Genomic DNA, 23,091 nt, shown 5'->3' on the forward strand with positions numbered 1-23,091 from the left:
ATAATAATCCTAGTATAATTTCACAAGTAAAATTTGGGAAAGATAAAACATACGCAGACCTTACCCCTAACTCGTGAAGGTATCGAGAATTCTCAAGTACATGACTAATAAGAATATATGCAAAAAGACGTGATGGGTTAGAGAGAGAAACTCCAACTTCTCACTAACCATCCACACACTGCACTTTCTTCATCATTCTTCTTCCTCCTTGAAACTATCGAAACGATGACTAACACTCCACCGGTTACCCATACAGATCCGCCTGATCTAAGTTCAATGAATATTGTCGACCCAATCACTACACACCAAAATTCATCTTTTATGCAAACATTACTATATAATCACACTATGTCTTTACCCCATCTCTACTGGAGTACCCAATACTATCTTGACATGTCTACTGAAGTAGTAGAGGACCCACCTCCAGAAAACTTTATTTCTTTATCCACTGAGGACAAATTCAGACTTTACTCTCCTTGGAAATACTCAATTATTGTTAAGGTGTTTGGCAGGAAAATGGGCCACTTAGCTCTTAAACAAAAACTACAAACATTATGGAAACCCATGGAATCACTGTCACTCATTGATTTAGGGAATGATTCTTCCTAATTAAATATCAACAGAAAGAAAATATGAATAAAGCATTACATGAGGGTCTGTGGTTTGTTCTAAACCATTTCCTCTCAGCTAGATGCTGGGAACCTAAGTTCTTAGCCTCTGACGCCAAATTTACCTACACTACTATATGGACTCGACTGCCAGAGCTATCCACGGAGTTCTATAATATTGAGATCTTAAGAAAAGTGGGAAACAAATTAGGTAAACTTCTCAAAATCGATACATGCACGTCGTTTACGACTAGAGGGCGTTATGCTCGAATATGCGTATAAGTACCCCTAGAAAAACCACTCAAGTCACATGTCTTCATTGGGACCCATAGTCAACAAATCCTTTATGAATAAAATATATAATGTACCGCTTGTGGATGTATAGATATATTCCTGTCAATTGCCCCAATCACAATACTCCAACAGTTACATCACAACAATTGAACACAAATTCATCGACTAAAGATAATGATAGGAAGGAGGTACAAGGTTAAGAATCGGAATGGAAAACAATCATATTCCCCGAACGACCAACAAAACACATGATGAAACAACACACACAAATCCCACGCAGCAAGTATACACATACGTCCACTTCAACGAGTTCCCCTAAAGGAAACCTACTATCAAATTATCATGTGGAGGTGATTAAGGAAGATTATCCAGGTACGCACTATATTAATATTTCTGCTACCCCTAACCCTTGTCTTATCACAGAAAATAACAGATAACAAATTATTAGCAATAAAAATAGTTTTGACATGTTAAACAATTTTAACGACCAGATGGATCAAATTACTGAATCTACAAATGCAAGCCCAACCCAACACCAACAAGCCTAATAACCAAACACGGTTACATCCAACGGGCACACCCTTTTACTACCTCAATTACAATTACAAAATCTAGAAAATAACCTATCTACTAACCTTACCTCACACATTACTAAGATGAATAGTATACCTATGGACACTACTCCACTACATTCACATGCCACGTTAGAGGCACCTCACAAACTAACCAATCAAATTCTGGGAGAAACCCACTATGCAAACCCTAGCACAAGCCCACACACAACTGCACAAAGAAATCATGACCCCGCTACACTATACCCTAAGCCCAATTCACAACACAAGATTTCCACTCCAGTTCTCATGCAGACTACCCAATCGATTCCTAGCCCATGTGATAAGACTACTATACACAAAACTAATTCTTCTACTATAACACAATCGCCTTCATTACCCTCTCCCACCTCTACTAATACTGACAAGATATCATTAATTTAAGACTCCCACACACATTATACTCCTTCTAACTCATTATCTATATCATACTCTAACCATGCAAGGACGCCATGCACCAGCGTTCCCTCTAAGAACTCACCACCAACGACCATCCCAAGTCCCATATAGACCACTCAACATCCACTTCCTAGCCCCAACAACCATGCAAAACCATACATTACCTCCCCTAATTTTTCCAGTGATATACATATCTCAAGCACCAAATCCCTTCCACCCGCCTCAATCATAGTTGGAAATGGGATTACAAAACTATGCACTCACTTTCTCAATGATAGTGAACAACCAAAAGGTGATAGTTCGACTCCAAAACCCACAAGACCTGGCCCATATAGTAACGGAGGGCATCGCAACAACCATGACTCTCTATGGCTGGTACCATTGGGAGACAACACAGATGACACAAACCACCACATGGTGGAACCCTATTCCTCATCTCCAGAATCAATTCACTCATCCAACCTATGCAAAGCTTCCTTTTTACCCACCATCACAGTCTCAAATTCCTTGGATACACGACTACAAACACATGCCACCTCCCGTAATTACCATGTCGCCAATGATCCCATTCGAACCACTCACTCCCTCAACTAACTCAGTGAGTCCACAACCTCCAAGCCCAATAGATCAAGAAATACTCACACCCCAGAAAGTAATGGAAGAAATGAGGAAAACAAGAACGGAACCAGTATGGCTACGGATATCTCCGTCCTCAAGGAGCAATACGAAAAAAATACTACTCAATTGTTCACCAGAGGTGACCAAGTGCTTGATCAAACTGAAACTAATAGTGAACCCAGAAGCGGGAAAATTTATAGTGGTGATCACACCAATACTCAGGGAGGCATATCAGCCAAACAACGAGGAGAACCAAGTAGTGGTTGAGCATGAAACAACCCCCAAAACAGCTAGCTACACATATTAAATCCATAAATTTTGTCATCTAGAACTGTAGGGGTGCCCAAACTCCAGAGTTTAGAAGGAATTTTTGATCCATGCTGAATTACTATAAGCCACCACTGGTCGCGCTCCTAGAAACATACTAAATGGATCATGCACTACTTAAGGAAGATTTTGACTTCACAAATATCTCACAGGCACCAACGGGGGGACAGACCCGCATAGTTGTTTTATGGACTAATACTCTAGTTAATGTTACTGAAATTATCGTTATAAACTAGGAGATTCACTGCATTGTACAAGAATGTCCCCAGGGTCCACCTTTTTTTTTTATTATCAGCTATTTATGCAAGCACATTATTATTATCTAGGAAATTATTATGGAAAAATCTAATGGTTATCGCTTATACTTATAAAGGTTCATGGGTCGTAGGTGGTGACTTCAACGACATACTATATTCGAATGAAAAATTTGGCGGTTGTGCTTTAAATAACAATAGAGCAGATTGAATGCTAAATTATTTTAACTATTGTAATCTCATAAACTTAGGTTTTAGGAGAAGTAAATATACATGGACAAATAAATGTAGAAGAAGAGCCATGATATTGGAAAGGCTCAATCGCGTAATTGCAAACTATGAATGGCTAACCATTTATCCTGAAACCCAAGTTCACCACTTACCAAGAACTCATTATGATTATTGTCCATTGTAGTTAACTCTCCACAAAAAACCCCATCAAGAACTAATATTTTTAGGTTCAAAACTATGTGGTTAACACATCAAGAGTTTCCTCAATTACTAAATCAAATGTGGAATGACAACCCTTCTTTAATGGAAGCAATTGATAATTTTACTAACTTAGTTCAAATTTGGAATAAAGGAACCTTTGGCAATATTTTTTACAAAAAAAATAATATTACTACCAGACTAGCAGAAATCCAAAAATCACCAAATTACCCCACTAGTAACTTCTTACAAGAACTGGAAAAATAACTTATTTACCAATATAATCAAGTACTAACTCTTGAAGAGGAGTTTTGGAAATTGAAATTGTGTCAATTGGCTTAACCAAGGGGATGCAAATACAAGATGTTTTCATTTATCTACACTAAAAAGAAAACGTTGTAATCGCATAATTACCCTCAAAGATTCATCCGGCAATTGGATTTCAGATCACCACCAACTTCAGCAATTAATTACGGACTATTATCAAAGCCTTTAGACAACCTTCCATACAACCTCTCACAAAGGTTACCCTACAACTAATTATAATGCACTATCACAAGATGATACTAGCAATTTAACATCTCTAGTAGTTGATCAAGAAATCTTTGAAGCTATCCATTCTTTCCAGGCACTAAAATCACCACAACCCGATGGCCTCCTCCATTATTTTTTCAAAAATTCTAGCCTAAAATAAAGCAATCAGTAATTCACTTCTGTAAAAATATTTTCCATCAGGCACCCTCATTGAGTTAAACAAGACTTATATTTGTTTAATACCAAAAATTAAAAGTCTATCATCCACGATTCACTTCAGACCTATAAATTTATGCAATACCCTTTACAAAGTCATTACCAAAATAATTGTTAATCGCATCAAACTTCTTCGAGACAAAATTATTCACCCGACATAGTCTGCTTTCCAGAAAAATCGACGAGCGGCAGATAATGCCATAGTTGTTCAAGAATTACTAAATTATTTTAGAAATTTTAGGTCAAAATGCTCAAGCATGCTTCTAAATATAGACCTCGAAAAAGCTTTCGATCGAATGAAATGGAGCTTTATATGCCAAACATTAACCTACTTTAATTTTCCAAAACAATTAGTATCACTCATCATGTCATGCGTATCCACAACCTCTATCGCCATACTTTTAAATAGCTCCCCTATAAATTTCTTTACACCGACTAGAGGTATTAGGCAAGGTGTCCCTCTATCACCATACCTTTTTATTATGTGCATGAAAATGTTCTCTCGGAGTATAAATAATGTTATGGACTACAATCAATGGAAACCGATTTCCTTAAATGCCAAAGCTCCTCAAATATCTCACTTGTTCTTTGCGGGTGATATTATATTGGCCTAAAAATAAACACTCTTAGTTGTCATAAAATTATTGATTTGCTGGATCAATTAACTCAGTACTCGGGGTCAAAAAATCAACTTTTCACTCTCCGAATTTTGATCCTCACCTTTCTGGTGCCAAAGACCTACCCTTCCACTTTACAGGAAGTTCTAAAGGAAGAAGTCGAAAAGGAAAAGAAAGTCACCTTTCCTGCCAACCTCCTGGTTTTATTCTTGTACTGATCAAGCTTTGGAGTGGTTGTGGATGGTGTGCCACATGGGTACTTTTCAGCTTCTCGAGGGCTGCGACAAGGGTTTCAAACCTAGCCTGTTGATTTTTGCTGAAAAAAATCAAGAGTTTATTTCTCCAAAATTGTACACCGGCGAATAAAATTTCATACTTATTTCTTTCAATGTGACGGAAAGAAAATCTTTTGGCAAATACCTAGATTTTCCTCTCTTTACTTCCAAGCCCACCAAAAGGGATTTTCAATTTAGCCTTGATAATTTCACAAATAGGCTTGCAGGGTGGAAAACGAGTCATCTCACAATGGCAGAGCGTACTACCTAATAAAGGCAACGCTGAATACCATACCCAACCACATAATGCAATTTATATCACTTCCTACTCATATCATTCCAAAATTAGAAAGCTACCAAAAGAATTTTCTTTGGGGTACTACCTCTCAAAAAAGAAGGCTTCACCTTCTTAAGTGGAAAAAAATAATTGCTCCAAAGGAACAAGGAGGACTAGGTATTCAAAGACTAAGGGATAAAAATAATTCCTTACTAGCTAGTACCGCTTGGAGACTTTTTCATAACCCTCATGCACCTTGGGCAGTCTTTCTAATTTCTAAATACATTAGTACGGCTAGGCACCCTCTTAAAAGAGCCTCCACCTTATGGAAACATATCTTAAATGGGTGGAAGGCATGTCAAAATGGATTACTTTGGCACGTCACAAGAGGTACCCATGTAAGATTGATAATTGGCTGGCTCCAAATACAACTATTCAAAGCCTTATTCAAGGGCCTTTAAATCGTAACGAAGATAATTTAAATATCTCTACTGTTCTACACCTTAATAATAGCCAACCCACTCACCTATCATTTGATTTACCAATAAATATAGCTGACGGAATAAAAAGCACGTACATACCTTTATACGCAATAACTCTTGATCGTATCGTATGGGGTCTAAATTCAACGGGTAATTTTACTGTCAACGTGTGCTATAAAGTGCTCACACAATCGCACCAGGGAGAAAATAATCATGGATGGATTTGGCGAATCCATATAATGCCAAAAATTAAAATTTTCGTATGGTTGATTATCCACAATCGACTGCCTACAAAATCTTACTGACACAAGTTAGGAATTACTTCTTCTAACGTGTGCACAATTTGCCAATTAGGGGAGGAGTCAATAAATCACATTTTATTACATTATATAAATGCAAACCAATGCTGGCAAGCTCTAAAATTAAGGTACCTTGTACCATCAATAAACACTGCACGAGTTCCAAATCATGTGTAGCTTAAACAACTCATTCTCCCTAAGGCCAACCACATACAAACGCCATTCCTTTACAACAATTAATTCTTTTTACCTTATGGCATCTATGGACTATTCTAAACAAAAATTGCTTTGAAAGCGTTAAGGTGAAGCCATGTCCTAACACAATTTACAAACTAGCTAACGAATACCACTACCTAGCAACCACCTCAGTCCATAAGAACACTAAAGTGCCTATGTATGTCCAATGGAAACCTCCCCCATATGGAAATTTTAGGTTAAACACGGATGGGGCATTCAACAAAACAAAACACTACGCTGGCTTTGGGGGCGTATTCAGAGATGACAAAGGGGACTGGGTAATGGGCTATGCAAGACAACACCCAATAACCAATGTTATCGATATCGAACTGCTGCCATTGCTACATGGATTGCAAATTGCAGTCACACACAACCTAACTCCACTGGAATTCCACATGGATGCACAAGAGGTAATAAAAATGCTTCGCAGCCCACTCATAATGTACTCACCATTGCTAACTGATTGCAGATTTCTGATCCAGAGACTGAGTAATCCACCAGTACTGCACACTTACAGGGAGCAAAATATGGCAGCGGATCAATTAGCACACTTTGGAATGGAACTGACGGGCAGCACTATCACTTTTTTGGCAAATCCTCCACTTTATTTGGCAGCAACTCATGTAAGACGAGCAGGGCCATACGACACTTAGGATGGCTAGTATAAACAATACCACAAACACATGTTCCAACACAATTCTAGTTAATGAGCCCGTCAGAAATATTAGCTATAGTACTTATCGCCATGCACAAAGGCACACTAGTGCCGATAGTAGATTTAATAGGATTTTTTGTAGTTCTGCCCAAGAGCAGATGCTCCCTGTAATTCATGTTTAGTTTTTTAATATAAAGTAGTCTTTTAAACCAAAAAAAAAAAGACTAATAAGAATATAGCTCATTGTTTTAGGGTCCAGATGCTTTCCAAAAGAAATAGGAAAAGCTTTTGCCTCCTATTCAATCGTTGTATCTAGATCTAAATACTAAATAACTTTAGAATAAATTGCTTCTTCAAATTTAAATGTTGATACTTCATCTCTATTTAAAATCTAACAGATAGAATTCGAATAATTATCAATAAATAGTATATCCACAAATATATTAGACAACATATAAATTTACTTGGTAATATATATTGATTCTTAAATGAAGTATCACTACTAGAAATACCATGGCGATCCATCTTATGTGTTAGACTTCAGTTCAGTTCAGTTGGACAAGGATCTATCTTATGTTGAGGAACCAGTGGCTATTTTGGATAGGCATGTTCGAAAGTTGAGGTCAAAGAATATTGCTTCCGTGAAGGTTCAGTGGAGGGGTCATCCGGTCGAGGAGGCAACTTGGGAGACCGAGCATGATATGCGCAGCTGTTATCCACACTTATTCACCAGCTCAGGTACTTTTTCTAACTCCGTTCGAGGACGAACATTTATTTTAGAGGTGGAGAATGTGATGACCCAAAATATCATCTTTAAATTTAATGATTAATTATGTGTTCTAAGACCTCAAAAAGTACTATTTATTATTTCTCGACTTGCGTGTGCAGTCCGTAAAATTTTTCGAAAAGTTTTCAGGTGAAAATGGATTAAAATGTAAATTAGAGCTTTAAAACTCAATTGAGTTGACTTTAGTCAATATTTTGAGCAAACGGACTCGGATCAGTACTTTGATAGTTCCGGTAGGTCCGTATCATGATTTGGGACTTAGGCATATGGCCGGAATCAAATTACGAGGCCCCTAGCCCGAGATATGGAATTTTGATGAAAAATAAAAAATTTAAGTTCAAATAGAGACCGGATGTCAAATTATGTGCAAACGACCCCATAATAGAATTTTGATGATTCCAACAGCTCCGTATGGTAATTTTGGACTTAGGAGCGTGATCGAAATTTTATTTGGAAGTCCGTAGTGGAATTAGGCTTGAAATGCCAAAAGTTGAATTTTTGGGAAGTTTGACTGGGGGTTGACTTTTTGATATCGAGATCGGAATCCGATTTTGGAAATTGGAATAGGTCTGTTGTGTCATTTATGACTTGTGTGTAAAATTTAAAGTTATTCCGAATTAATTTGATGTGTTTCGGCACAAAATATAGAATTTAAAAGTTCAAAGTTCATAGATTTTGATTTGAGGTGCGATTTGTCGTTTTGATGTTGTTTTATGTGGTTTGAAGCCTCGACTAAGTTCGTATGGTATTTTGGGACATGTTGAAATAATTGGTTAAGGTCCCGAGAATCTCGGGTGGATTTCAGAAGGTAAACAGAATGGATTTCGGACAAAGAATGCTGGAAATTTTTGTTGCAGAAATTTCGCCAGAAATTTCTGGTGCATGGAGCCAACTTTGGAAGCTTATATCTCGCAATTTATAAGGAATCAGAAATTTTCAAAATATGAAAGTTGTAGTCGTTTGATTCTAGTTTCCAGAAAGTTAAACCATTCATTATTTGGACATTTGCACAGAAAGTTATGATAGATTGAATGAAGGCTGGTACAGCAGTTTCGCCAGAAATTTCGCCAGAAATTTCTGATGCGTGGAGCCGATTTTGGAAGCATATATCTCGCAATTTATAAGGAATCGGAAAAATTTTAAAACATGAAAGTTGTAGTCGTTTGATTCTAGTTTTCAGAAAGTTACACCATTCATTATTTGGACATTGGTACATAAAGTTATGATCGATTGAAGCAAGACTGGTACAAGCAAGTTATGGTGGACTTTTAGTGACGGAAAATGGACTTTTAGTGACGGATGGGCAGAAACTTAAGGACCAAAAATTGTCATTTCCTTCATTTCGTTTTGGATTTTTGGAGCACGGTTCTTGGGCGATTTTTACGGAAAAATATTGGGGTAAGTGTTCCTTATCCTATATTGATTATATTTCATGATTCCATAGTCATTTACATCATGAATCTGTGAATTTATGGAAGAAAAATCAAGATTTTTGCAAAATCTTCCAAAAATAAAAATTTAAGATTTGGAGGTCGAGTTTTTATCGAAATTTGGTAAAATTGGTATGGGTGGACTCGTAATTGAATGAGCTGTCGGATTTTATAAGTTTCGCCGGATTCCGAGATGTGGGCCCCACGGGCATATTTTGAGCTAATTTTGAATTTTATTGAAAAATATAATATTTTCTTATGAAATTGATTACTATAATTTTTCTTGACTGTATCGAATTAATTATGACTAGATACGAGTCGATCAGAGTCGTAAAATCGAGAAAAAAGCATAATACTTGGTTAAATTAGAGCAAGTCGAGGTAAGTGACTTGTCTAACCTTGTGCAGGAGAAATTCTTCCTAGAATTGATAATTGTAATGTGTGAAAAGTCGTGTACACGAGGTGATGAGTGTGTACAAGGGCTAAATGTGAAAGATTATGTTTTAAATTGTGTAGATCATTGTTGAGCATTAATTAAATTATTTTATTTTGTTATATTCTTCATTATTGATTTAATGTTTATATTTTAAATTTGCTTGACCTTTTCCTGCTAATTGTTTTATCTGTTTAGTTGGAACTTAGTTTCTTTTATTCTGTGCATTATTTGAAGGTTGATTTTCTTTAAATTAAATGTTATTAATATGAAGTATTTGACATTTTTAAACTTGATATTGAAGCAACGTATTAAAGATTTTGAAATATTATTTTCCTGAATTATTTACTCCTGAATATTTTTGTAAGATTTTCGTACTCATTGTGATGGAGCAGTGAGCTCTTTATTGTAGAAAAATATTATTGTTGAATTATTTTGACATGAGCTCTTTATTGTGGAAAAATATTGTTGTTGAATAATTTTGAAAAGTTAAATTATTTGAGCACCTGAGGTGCAAATTGTGATATATTGTGATATTGATATGCATGCGGTGGTATAAGGTCTGGGTATTGAAACGCATGCGGTGAGATAAGGGTGGCTTGATACGCATGGCTAGTAGGGGGAACTACTAGAAGTCATGCGGTGTAATAAGGATGGCTAAAACGCCGGATGCTATTTCAAAAAAAAAAAAATATTTTCTTTCAAATAAATTGTGAAGGCTCCTACGGTGAAATAAGGAAATGAGATATTATGAATTTATTTATAATTTGGGACTACAAGGCGGTACCTCAGGAGTGCCCTTGTTGATATTGATTTATGGCCGCAGTTGCCTTTGATTATTTGTTGTGATTTTTCTTGAAGTTGAAAGGATATTTTGTTTTGTTTTCACGAGATGTTATTTGCCATTATTTTGTGTAATTAAATGGTAACATGCTACTTGATTCATTTTCATTGTTATTTTATTTATTATATTGTTAAACATTTTACCATGCCAATTATTATTTTCCAATAGGGCCTGACCTGACCTCGTCACTACTCTACCGAGGTTAGGCTTGGCACTTACTGGGTATCGCTGTGGTGTACTCATACTACGCTTCTGCACATCTTTTTGTGCAGTTTCAGGTACATCTTATCAGACCAGGTATCAGTAAACTAGCTGTACGAGGAGACTTCGAGGTATATCTGCCAGCATCCGCAGACTCCGGAGTCCCCTTCTATCTTACTATGTTGTCTTCCTTATTTGCTTTAGACTCTGATGTATAGAGACATCGAGAATAAATTCTTAGAAGCTTGTGACTTATTTCTACCGAGTTTTGGGAGTTGAAATTGTTTGAATTGTAGTTTATTTATTTCAGATATTTATTATTATTCCACATTGATAGGCTTACCTAGTATTAGAGACTAGGTGACATCACGACCTCCTACGGAGGGAATTTGGGGTCGTGACAGGAAGTGACATTGCATGTCTAATAAAGTTATCAACCCGTTCTACAAAATCCTCCCGCAAGCTCCGCCGATTAGGATAATTCCTAGTGTACAGCCAAGTACGATGTTCCATCTATACAAATAAAACAAGAACAGATTAATTTATTCTACAATTATAAATTAATTATATCTTTTTTAGTTAATTCAAGATAATTATTTTTTCCTAATTGACAAGGTGGGTTGATCGGATGGTAAGCACCCTCCACTTCCAACCAAGAGGTTGTGAGTTCGAGTCACCCGAAGAGTAAGGTGGGGAGTTCTTGGAGGGAAGGATGCCGAGGGTCTATTGGAAACAGCCTCTCTACCCCAGGGTAGGGGTAAAGTCTGCGTACACACTACCCTCCTCAGACCCCACTAGTGAGATTATACTGGGTTATTGTTGTTGTTGTATTTTTTTTCTAATTATACTAATTTATATCCTAAAAGTTCAATTCATATCTAAAAGGTTCAATTCATATCCTAAAAGTTCAATTCACAAGAACAAATCCTAAAAACTAAAAGTTCAATTTATATCCTACGAGTTTAAACATAAACTAAAAGTTCAATTTATATCCTAAAAGTTCAATTCATATCCAAAAGGTCTAATTCATATCCTAAAAGTTCAATTCACAAGAACAAATCCTAAAACCTAAAAGTTCAATTTATATCCTAAAAGATCAATTCATATCCAAAAGGTCCAATTCATATCCTAAAAGTTCAATTCATATCCTAAAAGTTCAATTCACAAGAACAAATCCTAAAAACTAAAAGTTTAATTTATATCCTACGAGTTTAAACATAAACTAAAAGTTCAATTTATATCCTAAAAGCTCATTTCATATCCAAAAGGTCCAATTCATATCCTAAAAGTTTAATTCATATCCTAAAAATTCAATTCACAAGAACAAATCCTAAAAACTAAAATTTCAATTCATATCCTATGAGTTTAAACATAAACTAAAAGTTCAATTTATATCCTAAAAGTTCAATTCATATCCAAAATGTCCAATTCATATCCTAAAAGTTCAATTCATATCTTAAAAGTTCAATTCACAAGAACAAATCCTAAAAACTAAAAGTTCAATTTATATCCTATGAGTTTAAACATAAACTAAAAGTTCAATTCATATCCAAAAGGTCTAATTCATATCCTAAAAGTTCAATTCATATCCTAAAAGTTTAATTCACAATAACAAATCCTAAAAACTAAAATTTCAATTCATATCCTACGAGTTTAAATATAAACTAACTAAACTAAAGAAATTCAACACATACCCTAAAAGTTTGATTCACAAGAACAAATCATAAACCCTAGATTCTAACTAAACTATTCAAGACAATACAAAGTTAATAATTCAATTCTAACTAAGCTAATCAAGACAATACAAACTCAAAATTGAAACACTCATCAATTAAAACTAATTCATAACTAATTGACTAATTAACAAAACTAATTAGTTAATAAAACTAATTAACAAAACTAATTAAAACAAGACCTAAACCCTAGTCCTCAATAAAATACAATGTTCAAATAATCGAAACACTAATCAATTGAAACTAATTCATAACTAATTAACAAAACCTAAAAATAATAAATAAAAAAAATGGGTTGTAATTCAAACCTAAAATTTTTAGGAGGTGGAGAAGGAGAGGGGCGGCAGTGGCAGCGGCGACGGCGCGGCGACGACGGCACGGCGACGACGGTAGCTGGGCGATGGCGACACGGGGTGGGGAATGGGATTTGTGTGAGGAAAATAAAGAAGGAGAGGGGAAGGTATTGAGTGAGGAGTTAGGAAAAATTTGGGGAAGAAAGATAAGAGAAATGGGGGTTCTCCCGTTATTTCAATTCTGATTTCAGAATTACTGACCAAAGTTGGCCGGTAATTTTGGTCGGTACATTAAATGTTCACCGTTTGACCAAAAATCGACCAACTTTGGTCGGTTTTTTTTAAAAAAAAAACTAAATTCTTTTTTTTGTGCTTTTTTTAAAATATTATAAACTATAAAAAAAATATTATAAACTATAAGCATTTATTTTATTTAACTATACAATTATTATAAATAATTATAAACAATAAGCATAATCTTTATAAATAATTGTATTAACTATTTACTTTTAATAAATTATAATAGCATCTATCTAAGTAAATTTTCTAAGTTATAATTATGTATATGAGTAATTTCTCTCTCACACACACACATACACTATATTGTAATTGATGTTAATAACTTCTTTTTTCATTCGTTCATCACTAATAATGCATGACATAGATTAATCGATATATAGGTCGAGACATTTTGATGAATCATCGATTAATATTCATCGATGCATCTAAGTAAGTTATAAGTCGATTAATCAATTTATAAATAGATATATTTGATGATAAAGTATATATACTAATTAGGATCTTCACAAGTCTATCCCTAAAATAACCTGACCCTATGGTCCTAACGTTTCGTGTTCTTATATATATACGGTTATACCTATCTATACACACACACACACACAAACACACTTCACTGTAATACTTTAACTATATATATAGCTTGTTATAGTATATGTTAGTGTGTATATATATAGCTTGTTAAAGTTTGACCATGTTTGACCTATTAATTTAACTCGTTTACTTAATACTAATAACTTCTTTCGTTTATTTAATTTGTGATCCATATCTCTCTCTCTCTCTATATATATATATATATGTCAAAGATGTTTAGTATTAATTCTTCTATTTTTCATTCATTCATCACTAATAATGCATGACATAGATTAATCGATATAGGTCGAGACATTTTGTTTTTACTGTTAGTCGGTATAGGTCAAACGTTTTGTTTTTAATATTCATCGATGCATCTAAGTAAATTATAAGTAGATGAATTAATTTACAAATAGATATATTTGATGATAAATTATATATACTAATTAGGATCTTCACAAGTCTATCCCTAAAAAAACCTGACCCTGTGGTCCTAGCGCTTCGTGTTCTTATATATATATATATACGGCTATACCTCTATACACACACACACACACACACACACACACACACTTCATTGTAATACTTTAACTATATATATAGCTTGTTATAGTATTTTTTTTTTTTTGTGTGTGTGTGTATATATAACACACGCTTCGTTGTACTACTTTAACTACATATATAGCATGTTATATATAGTATATGTTAGTGTATTCATTATTTGTATTACAAAAGTGTTAACGGATTACATTTATATTATTTAGATAGTAAATATAAAAATAATTTAAAAGTTTGACCAATGTTGATGTAATAACCGACCAACTTTGGTCGGTTATTTTGCAGAAAATAAAAATTACCGACCAAAGTTGGTCGGTAAATGCTTCCCCTGCATTAACCGACCAACGTTGGTCGGTAATTTTAAATATAAATTCTTAAATTTTATAAAATATTTTAAATAATAAAATAATTATTAAAATTTAAAAAATTGACTAAGCAAGTCTAGCCAGCTGTGTCAATTTGTTGACCAATTTACTAACCAAAGTTGGTCGGTATTTATTTTTAAAAAAATGTAAAATATTTTTTTTCCAGTTTCCGTCCAAGCTGGACGATTTTTGGTCGCTTTTTTTGACCGACCAACGTTGGTCGGAAATTTTTGGTCGATTTTTAGCGAATTTCTAGTAGTGTTGGAGGACTTTTCTCGTGGTAGCAGCTAACTATGATGACAATTATTAGGTGGCGTCGGTGGTGGTTGTGGTTTGTATAGAGGAAGTCGCAATGGTGATTGTGCTGATTGAGCACGGACTCGAACCATAGACCTTCTCGGTAAAACAGTTCAAACTTATTATTATTAAAATGTTATGATATAAATCGATGTCAGTGAAGGTAATGGTTGTGCGACGAAAATCAGTGATAGAGGTAGTTATTACAAATTGTTTGTATAGTTGTTATGTATCGTATAATATTGTACTGTATCGTATATATGGATATATTATTTGGATAGACTGTATTGTTTTCCCTCGTTTCATGATGTCATGCATGCACCAACAATATGAAGAATAAACTTACAATATTATAAAAAAATAATAAGGTCTGAGGTAGAATTATTATATAAAAAGGTTGGGTAAAGAATAAAATATGATTATTTAATAATATGGAAGGGCAAGATTAGAGAAAAAAATAAGGGAGTGATGCGACCACATCAAATCGGTCGTTCAATAAAGTGGCACTTTTCGTCGTTACGTAACCTCCGATTTAATGATACGATACAATAAAGTTAAAGTAACAATCAAAACAAACACTATATTTAAAGTAACAATACGATACAATATAACATGTAACAACCATCAAAACAAGCTATAGAGAGGGAGAAAAAAACTATTTAGGTTCATAAACCTTCTAAAAAAGGAACACACATTACCTGTTAAATGGAATTTTATCATCTCTCACTTGAATATTTGTATTTAGATCATCTCCCATTCCAGCATAACTCACAGTAGCTTTAGTAAAAGGTAGCCAACCCATACCCTAATTGAAAGCTGCAAATCCTCCAACATTTCAGCTGTTGAAAAGCAAAAAAAGAGCTAGATCATTCTTCTAGCTATTGTAACAGGCCAAAACCATGTTATGCCCATACTAGAGACGGGCAGATCTAGCCCTTGGTATCGGGTTCATCTGAACCCAGTACTTTCGGTACGGGACCATAATTTTGTGTAAAATTTCATTAAAATGGCAACATATAGTATATACAAACTCAAATTTAAAATAATACTAATAAGTTCAAAACTAAAAGCTTTAAAAGTTGAACACATAAAGTTTAAATCTTGTATGCGCCTCTGACTAGAGACCACCTTTAAGCTAACGAAAGTTGATAATAGAACGAAAAAAAGAACAAAACTTATTCACACCCGGTGTTTATACCAGATTATAGTAGTTTATCAAGGATGGAAGTGAGAATACATACTAATTAACTATGATTAGTGATAAAAATATACGTGAAAGGCACACGTCCATCTATTAGTCGATTTGGATTTTGGTGTAAAAATTGACCGTGAGTAAATTTTTAATTTTTTTTAAAAAAAATTCCAGAAAGGTAAATGTGATCAGGAGGTCACGGATTCGAGCCGTGGAAACAACATTTTGTAGAAATACAGGATAAAACTGCGTACAATAGACCGTTGTGGCCTGACCCTTCTCTGGGCCCCGCGCATGAGAGGAGCTTAGTACACTGAGTTGCCCTCTCCAGAAAGGAGATTGTTCATTGTTCATAAAGAAATCTTTTGTGTGAAGCTATTTGGTGCCCATACAATACATTGCTTGGATTAGAATGAAAGCCAAGCAACCACAATGTTTTTGATAGAGAAAAACAGTGAGTGAGAGAGCTAACTTTCACGTCAATCTTCTCAAGTGGTGTGTGATTAACAATTTTTTTTTTTCAACCTCAAATATTATAGCTTTTTTCCCAACTATCCACCCTACCCAACACTGAAAAAGCCTTCTCACCAAAGTGACATAACAACTTCACATTACATTCCTATACCTTACCAATCTACTAGGAAATTGACCTGCAACACAATCTAAGAATATTCTTCTTTTTACATTTATTTGCTTTTATTGATTTTGCAGTTTCCTTATGGAGGTTTAGTCCAAAACTGTTCCACATTCAGAGTGAAGTAAGACAACAAAATGTCAGCTAAGTCGGATTTCGCTCAGAAGCTACTGCATGATCTTAGGCTTCGTAAAGAAAGGGTGGCTGCTGCTCAAAATTCAAGCTATTCATACTCCACGAGTAGAGGTAAATTAATGGAATGCTAATAAATGATTTTCTACATTTTACATCTTAAGATGTCATGATTGAATTATGCACGAGGATAAATAGAATCAAGATAGTAGATCACTTCTTCCTGTAGTTAGTAATGCAGTGATAACTTTGATATTTTAGACTGAAATGTGTTGAACTCGACGATAATTACACTGTGACAGGGAATTAGTACGTAGTTTGAGCACTTCGGCTCGTGCTGATGAGAGATGCAAGTTTGCATTGTTCAAAGACAAATTTTCAGATCAGAAGAATCACAGATAAAGGCTTTTGCAATATACAACTAAGAGTTGTTAACCTATCAGATGACTATTCATACGTCATTGAACTTCTGGTTTTCTTTCCTTTTCTCGTGTCCAAGAATGATTTGTTGACGCCCTTTCATGATTTGCACCATATCAATTAGAATATGTACCTTCTCTCTCTTTGCCTGTTGATACGAACTTATTATTACTTCAAGAACTAGAAGCATGAGATGCAAGAGTAAATCAAAGAGAAGCACATAACTTATATAAAAGTTTAGAGAAAACATACTTGGAGTATATGTACATTCACCAAAATATTGTTCATAATCAATCAGGAATTCCACTGTTTCCACATAGGTGGAACAAATTTTTCTGCAGGTTTCACATAGTAAGATGTTAGAGGCAGAAAAACTCTTTCCTACTACTAAGCAACAAAATGAAGCTTATTTAGAAGTTCCACATTTAGCCATATCATTCCTCAACTTTAAAGTTTGCAAAAGCATATGTTACAGATGATAGTGTCAAACTAAACTAGCGATATGTCTGAACTGACAGATGCTCGTGCTAATCCAGGACAAATTTACAAAGGATCTCGACAAACAAAAACTCTAGAATCCGTAAGTTCACTTGACAATATCAGGACACCTTGAGAATTTCTTGTAACAATATGTTCCATTCAGCTTACATGTTACAATTTGCAGGTTAATTCAAAAGTAGGGAACTTAGGTAGTAGGTCTAGCACCAGCAACCGATCATTTCGGATTGAAGAATCTTCAGGACAGATTGTTCCCTATGCTACTGGAAGAGTACAGAACTCTGAGAAAGTGGGAGATCTTTCAATGGCGCTCGCATTTGCTATTGAAAATGGAGGAAAGTTTACTAAGATGGAGTCTTCAAGTAGAAATCCTGTGCTAACATTTCTCCATCAATTTGGTCAAAGATCAATGGACATAAGTAAGATGGAAAGGAGAACCAGCATCGATAAGTATCAATATCCGAATAGTCAGTTCGCTTCCGTCTCACATGTTCATATCAATGAAGTATCTAAAGGGATACAAAAACTAAACCACATTCTAAGAGCCTGTTCCAATGGCCTTAATTTTGATAAGAACTCAATTGAAGTTGGGACGGAACTGTTGAAAGGAGCAATGGATTTGGAAGAGTCATTGAGGATGCTTGTGAACCTACAGGAAGCTTCGGATCGTATGATCAAGCCTCAAAGCAAAAGCCGGATTACATTACTCGACGAGGATGAGGAAGATGACAACAGCACTGTCAAGATTGCCGATCAGAAGCAAGTAGAGCGGCCAAGATTTTCATTCGATAAGCCCTCTAAAAACTCATATATCACCAAAGAGACAACAAAAAATGACATCAAACAGCGGCTTATGGCCTTAACATACCCCGATGAAACTCCTAAACTGCACGAAAAGCAACCTATCGGCCCTAACAAACTGGTGGCCCATAAAAGGTCAGCTAGTTGTGCCCCGGACTTAAAAAATCTGGACCAGAAGATCCAGTCAAGTGGAACGAAAGCTGGATCAGAGAAAGGGAGAATTTCAAATGTCATTGCGAAACTAATGGGACTGGATGAACTCCCAGCAAAAAAAGATAACAAGGCATCGAGGAAAGGGTCGGATTCCAAAAAGAAGCAAGAGCCAGTTTTGAAGAGAACTGCAGATCCTATTGGCACTCCGGACACTAAGAATGGGTCATCTCTTAGTGTTGACAAAAACATGATACAAAGAAGTAACATGCTACCAGTTCAGGATGCAAAATTCACGCTTAAAGCTGAATATGTCCGTGCATCTCCTAGCAGGAGCAATGACATGGTTTCTTCTGGTAGAGTTAAACAGGAGGAGCGGAGTATAGCGGTCAACAAAGATACAGGTTTGTTGCCCTCGGGCTTGCCAATGACAAACAACATGATGGATAAGCAACATAGTAAAAATATCCAAGTAAATCAAGTACCAGGACATCAAGTTAACTTGCAGCAGAAACAGAAAGAACAAAATCCGACTAGTGTAAAGGAGAAAATCACAAAAACAGTTGAAATCAAGGAGCCTGTCCTGAAGAGTGACTCACAGCCAAAAATGCCACAAGCATCGCGGGTGCCTCCAATCCATATTGTGTTACAAAAGCCTACTGAGTGCAAAGAAGATAAAATTCAGACAGCAAAGAAAGAGACAGATATATTCCCTTTGAGCAATGAAAAAAAGGAGTTAGATAAGGATGAAGTGCATCAATTGCAGAAGCTTAAAAAAGCTGAAGGACAAGATGAGAAGCATCAAGCAGGTAAGAAGGAGAAATCGCTCTCAAACAAAACTGTGCAAGCAAGAAAACACAAAGCAAATCAAGTGGAAACCATAACTTTACCAAAACCAAGGAATCGTTCAGCAAGTTTAAAGAAGAAGCAGTCTTGTCTGAACCAAGCCACACTTGGTACAAAAAAATCTACAAAGTCCAAAAATGAAACACCTTCAAAAGATTTTTCTAATGGTATAAAGCATGTTGCTCTTGCCAAGAATCGGAACTCTTCTACCTCTATAGTGATCACGCAAAGCAGCGAGAAGAAAAATGCCGATCAAAATGCATTGTCAAAGGAAGTATCATCTAGAGAAGAGAAGCTAAACAGTATCAATCAGTCATCTAAGCAAGAGAAGCCAATCATCAATCTGCCAGCTACAGACAGGAAGGGACGTCATACCGAAATTCATAGAACTGAGACCTCTCCAACTTTGCAAAACATGGAACTGCAGAAGGATGAGAGAAGCTGCTACAGTGGAGAAGAACAGTTGACTGAAAGCTTGGCAATAGAAGCAAATGTGGACAACAGAAGATCCGATGAGCTAGATGTGAGCATGGAGATACTCAATTTGCAAACAGAACTACATAGTGAAATAGAAAACAGTACCTCCTGCGAAGCAATTATGGAAAAGGAATGCGACAACCTGATAGGTTCAGAAAGTGTGATTTCAAATGAAAATGTAAGTTCATCTGTGAGAAGAAAGTTCGATCTAGTTTGTGATCTTGACAAGTTTTTAATGATTCAGAGTAATTTTATGTCTAGAAAACTAGTCGTACGTGTGCAATATCTTCATAACATGTTTTTTTGTATTCCTGCAGCATCAAGATAAAACACTGGAAGTACTTGAAATATTCATGGACCAGAAACATGGAGAAGATATGCCAAAGATATCAGAAGCTATCGACCAACTTAATGGTATGTTTAGACCATGAGTATTTATTTCAATTAGTTTGATTTCAGAAGAAAAGTAGTCAGATATACTTAGACATGTAAGCCATGTAGTTTTAACACTTCGGTTGCCTTAAGGCTTAAACCAGTATTATCACCTTACAATTAGAGATAGCAGTCCTATTATCCATTCACCCCAATGATTAGTGCTTTTCAAACTCCAACTAACTATAACCAAATATCACCAGCATCAAACTGGATGTTTCTACGCCAAATTATTCTTACTCTTCAACCTTCTTCAAGTTTTGTGGTCTTGCAAAATAAGATAGTACATAAGATGAAAAGCACAATAGACAAGCCGTGGAAACAACCTCTTGCAAAATGCAGGGTAAGGCTAAGTACAATAGACCCTTGTAGTCCGGCACTTCCCCGGACCCCGCGCATAGCGGGAGCTTAGTGCACCGGGCTGCTCTTATTAGATGATATATAGCTGATATACTGCAAGCTGGTTCTCATAGTTGACATTGCAGGGATTCATCAAGAGGTCTCACAGAACAGTAAGCTTTTCGATGATGAACAAAATATAAGTTTTTCAGCCAAATTTACAGGTACTGATATGAAAATCTTATTCCATTCATTTATATGTAAATAAGATAAACATTATAGATGAAGTTCCTCACCCTCTGATATTGCAGAAAAAGGAGGCACAAGAATCTCCAATATTGTTAGAAATGATCAAGAAACAACTCTCCCATTAGTGGCACAAGAACCTTTAACAGAACCTGAAAAGCACTTCAAGGAGTCAGTAATTAAAAATCAACTATTTCTAGAAACACAGCCGAGGCACTTTTCAAGCTCAATATACCAATCAGCATTCTCCATGCCAGTGATCAAAATAACCAAGGGGAAGATGTTAAACTTATGCTAGACTGTGGTTATGAGATAATGAAAAGGAAAGCGAGAAGACAGGAGCTAGCATTACATCCTTATGCTACAATATCCATTGGATATATAAAGACAAGGTCTTTGGATGATCTTATCAAGCAACTCTGCAAAGATTTTGTCACATTAAAGTTCTATGGCGGCGATGGGAATATGAGCGATGAATGTGATGCAGCAGATTACCTGCATAACATGATCGGAAAAGATATGCACAACAGAAATCCAGATGTGAACTCCATGTGGGACTTTGGCTGGAGTGAACAAATAATGTTTGCTTTTTTTGAAAAAGATGATGTTATAAAGGATGTGGAGAAGCATTTGCTCAATGGACTCATCGACGAGATAACGATGGATTTATTACGAATAGCCATTTCAGTATGATTGTTTGATAGAGTAAGAAAGTCATTTTGAGAAAGATTGTTGGTCTTATAATTATTGTGCAGTCTAAGTAGAGTTGAAAGTTGATGAAGCAAGTCTTGTAAGTAGTAAATCAAGAGGCAAAGTTTATAAGTAACACATTTTTGGATTTCAAGTCTATGCTAATTCATTTTCAATCATCTTATTTATTTAAGAAACGTTAAGAAAAGAGAAAAGTAAAACTTGCATCTTTTTCATATTGCTCAACACATATCAGAAGATCTTGAGCAAAAAGAAAATGAAACCAGAGTCAATATGATATTAGCTCTCATTATTATCAATGCTCCTTGTAACAGGCCTTAGGATTTGTACATTAGTAAGCTTATCAACAACTACCAATAAGATCTTTACAACTTTCTTCTACTATTTTGCTGTCTTTATTTTCAATTTATCTGCATCTACCTTGCTACAATAACAAATATTTGTCCCGAAAAATCTGACAAATAAATGAACTTTGGACCTAACTCAACAACCAACACTATATATTTGGAGTACCGATAATATAAGATAAAGTCCCAACATAGAGTAAATAATGAATTGTACATCTCGAATGTCGATAATATAAGATAAATTACATAACATAGGGGCCCAAAATTGGATAAATAATGAACGGGTGACTTAACTTAGCATTATAAAAAAATGAATCTTGGATCTAACTCAATTCCGAAAGTCAGTTCATGAAGCGAGGATTATCCAAAACTATTTAAAGAAAGAACATAAATATCGATGTGGGATTCACCGCGAAAATCATAAGGTAAGGTACAAACTACACTTAAAGTAGTATGGAGGAAAGCAAACCAATGTGCCGACTTTCCAACCGAGGCGCACAAATATGAAGAAGATTTGCTAATATGAGAAGATGTAATCAAGGATATAGAGTTTCTTCTCCTGATATGAGTCATGCGGTTTATGAAAAATATTGTTATAAATAAAATTGTATTTAAAGTATTTTAGAGAGATTTTAGGGTTTGTTACTTGGTGGCTAAATTATTATTTTTTTTATAAATAGAAGTGTTCTATTTCATTGTAATTCATCTCAAATCAATAAGAATTCCCTCTCTCTACTTTTCTCTGCAGCACGAGACTCTAACCAATTGAGTAGAGGCATATGCTTTGGTCACCATGCTTTGGGATATGTGCATGTTACTTAACTTGTACATAATATTGAGCATCATGATTATCAATTGTTCAATGACCTGACTTCATGATTAAATTCTCGATTTAAAGTAAGTATTTTACCTTATTTTTCTCT

General features: G+C 35.2%; 1 protein-coding gene and 1 long non-coding RNA gene across 5 annotated transcripts; one reads left to right on the plus strand and one right to left on the minus strand.

Annotated features, from left to right (window-relative positions):
- Window positions 1–15,572: 15,572 nt before the first annotated feature.
- LOC107821386 (uncharacterized) lies at window positions 15,573–21,273 on the minus strand. Of its 3 annotated transcripts, XR_012697194.1 has the most exons (4): window positions 19,370–19,483; window positions 17,574–17,656; window positions 17,359–17,469; window positions 15,573–15,782 (listed from the first exon to the last, which is right to left on the minus strand). It is a non-coding gene; the product is annotated as an uncharacterized LOC107821386 (long non-coding RNA). The 3 variants fall into 3 exon arrangements; XR_012697195.1 differs by lacking the exons at window positions 15,573–15,782; window positions 19,370–19,483 and adding an exon at window positions 21,161–21,273 and having other exon boundaries at window positions 17,150–17,469; XR_012697193.1 differs by lacking the exon at window positions 15,573–15,782 and having other exon boundaries at window positions 17,150–17,469.
- LOC107821385 (uncharacterized) lies at window positions 16,648–22,035 on the plus strand. Of its 2 annotated transcripts, none has more exons than XM_075226149.1 (6): window positions 16,648–17,015; window positions 17,858–17,901; window positions 17,986–20,271; window positions 20,411–20,507; window positions 21,011–21,088; window positions 21,176–22,035. In XM_075226149.1, exons 1-6 carry the CDS (start codon window positions 16,907–16,909, stop codon window positions 21,406–21,408), a joined length of 2,847 nt encoding a protein of 948 aa, XP_075082250.1. In that variant the 5' UTR covers window positions 16,648–16,906; the 3' UTR covers window positions 21,409–22,035. The 2 variants fall into 2 exon arrangements, with proteins under 2 accessions (XP_075082250.1, XP_075082248.1); XM_075226147.1 differs by having other exon boundaries at window positions 16,649–17,015; window positions 17,840–17,901.
- The last annotated feature ends 1,056 nt before the right edge of the window (window positions 22,036–23,091 follow it).

This window comes from Nicotiana tabacum, chromosome 12, assembly GCF_000715075.1.
Source record: "Nicotiana tabacum cultivar K326 chromosome 12, ASM71507v2, whole genome shotgun sequence".
Lineage (NCBI taxonomy): Eukaryota > Viridiplantae > Streptophyta > Magnoliopsida > Solanales > Solanaceae > Nicotiana > Nicotiana tabacum.